Genomic DNA, 1,143 nt, shown 5'->3' with positions numbered 1-1,143 from the left:
ATGCCACAAGAACTAATATATGATGTGTCACAAGAACTAATAGATGATATGCCACAAGAACTAATAGATGATGTGCCACAAGAACTAATAGATGATGTGTCACAAGAACTAATAGATGATTGGAATTATTTGATCTGTGGTATTATTTGACCTGTTATATTACTTTATCTAGAGTGACTTAACCAGTATAAACATCACTATCATGAACGTTAACGACAATGATCCAACCTTCATGGAGACTCGGTACACGTTTAAAGTGACCGGTCCTGATATTCGTCCTGGAAAGTTGATAGGAAAAGTGGAGGTAAGTAACTCTACTATAACTGAACTTTAGGCTTCAGTATTTTATTTATATCCCAATCTTATGGTTCCACTTTGAGGAATCGATTAAATCATGAATCTCTTCTATTATGTGTTATATAAACAGCTAGAGTTATTGTTCAGACTGATCACCTCATCTGAAATACATGCACGTCGTATATAGTACCCTTTATTGCGATAGAATTATCTTTAAAATAATCTATTATTCTGGCACAGGTGACCGATGGAGATACTGATGACGTCGTGGAGTTGAGTATAAAGGGACCGTTTCCAAAGTGAGTTGTATATTTTGTCATAAAAGCTGGTAATTTCTGGAAAAAAAAAGAAACAAAGTATTCAATTTCTTATTACTTTTTTTTCTCTGTAGCTTCCTGGATACGCATGTTTCTTGGTGTAGTGACCAAAGGATGGAGAGGGGGGAACTCAAAAACGTTTTTGGTCGCTACGTGGAGTTTTAAGATTTCTTTACAATGAGCTTATTTTATTCCTGTCGTGAATTACTGTCGTAATAAGTACATTTAGATGTGAAACTGCTTTCATTCAGTTTCATTTCACATTCAGTCCAGGAACATGTACATACCACGTGACTGTTTAAAGACTTTTAATAATCGCATTGCACCAGAGTTGCATTAATCTAACCATCTATTAGTTCTTGTGACACATCATCTGTTAGTTCTTGTGACACATCATCTATTAGTTCTTGTGGCACATCATCTATTAGTTCTTGTGACACATCATCTATTAGTTCTTGTGGCACCAGGTCAAGTAATATCATAAGTCAAATAATACCACAGGTCAAGTAATATCATAAGTCAAATAATT

General features: G+C 34.7%; 1 protein-coding gene across 1 annotated transcript in view; it reads left to right on the top strand.

Moving 5' to 3' along the window:
* Positions 1 to 1,143, top strand: part of LOC111083871 (fat-like cadherin-related tumor suppressor homolog) — a gene marked incomplete at both ends in the record, with an annotated part of 11,169 nt that overhangs the window by 7,200 nt on the left and 2,826 nt on the right. Inside the window, 2 exons of the mRNA XM_022380588.1 lie at positions 173 to 304; positions 538 to 596. Of these exons, the coding sequence (XP_022236296.1) occupies positions 173 to 304; positions 538 to 596 (191 nt within the window). The remainder of the gene's footprint in view (positions 1 to 172; positions 305 to 537; positions 597 to 1,143) is intronic.

The sequence above is a fragment of the Limulus polyphemus genome, unplaced genomic scaffold (genome assembly GCF_000517525.1).
Source record: "Limulus polyphemus unplaced genomic scaffold, Limulus_polyphemus-2.1.2 Scaffold11765, whole genome shotgun sequence".
Taxonomy (NCBI): domain Eukaryota; kingdom Metazoa; phylum Arthropoda; class Merostomata; order Xiphosura; family Limulidae; genus Limulus; species Limulus polyphemus.
This window is presented reverse-complemented; position numbering and strand designations above follow the sequence as displayed.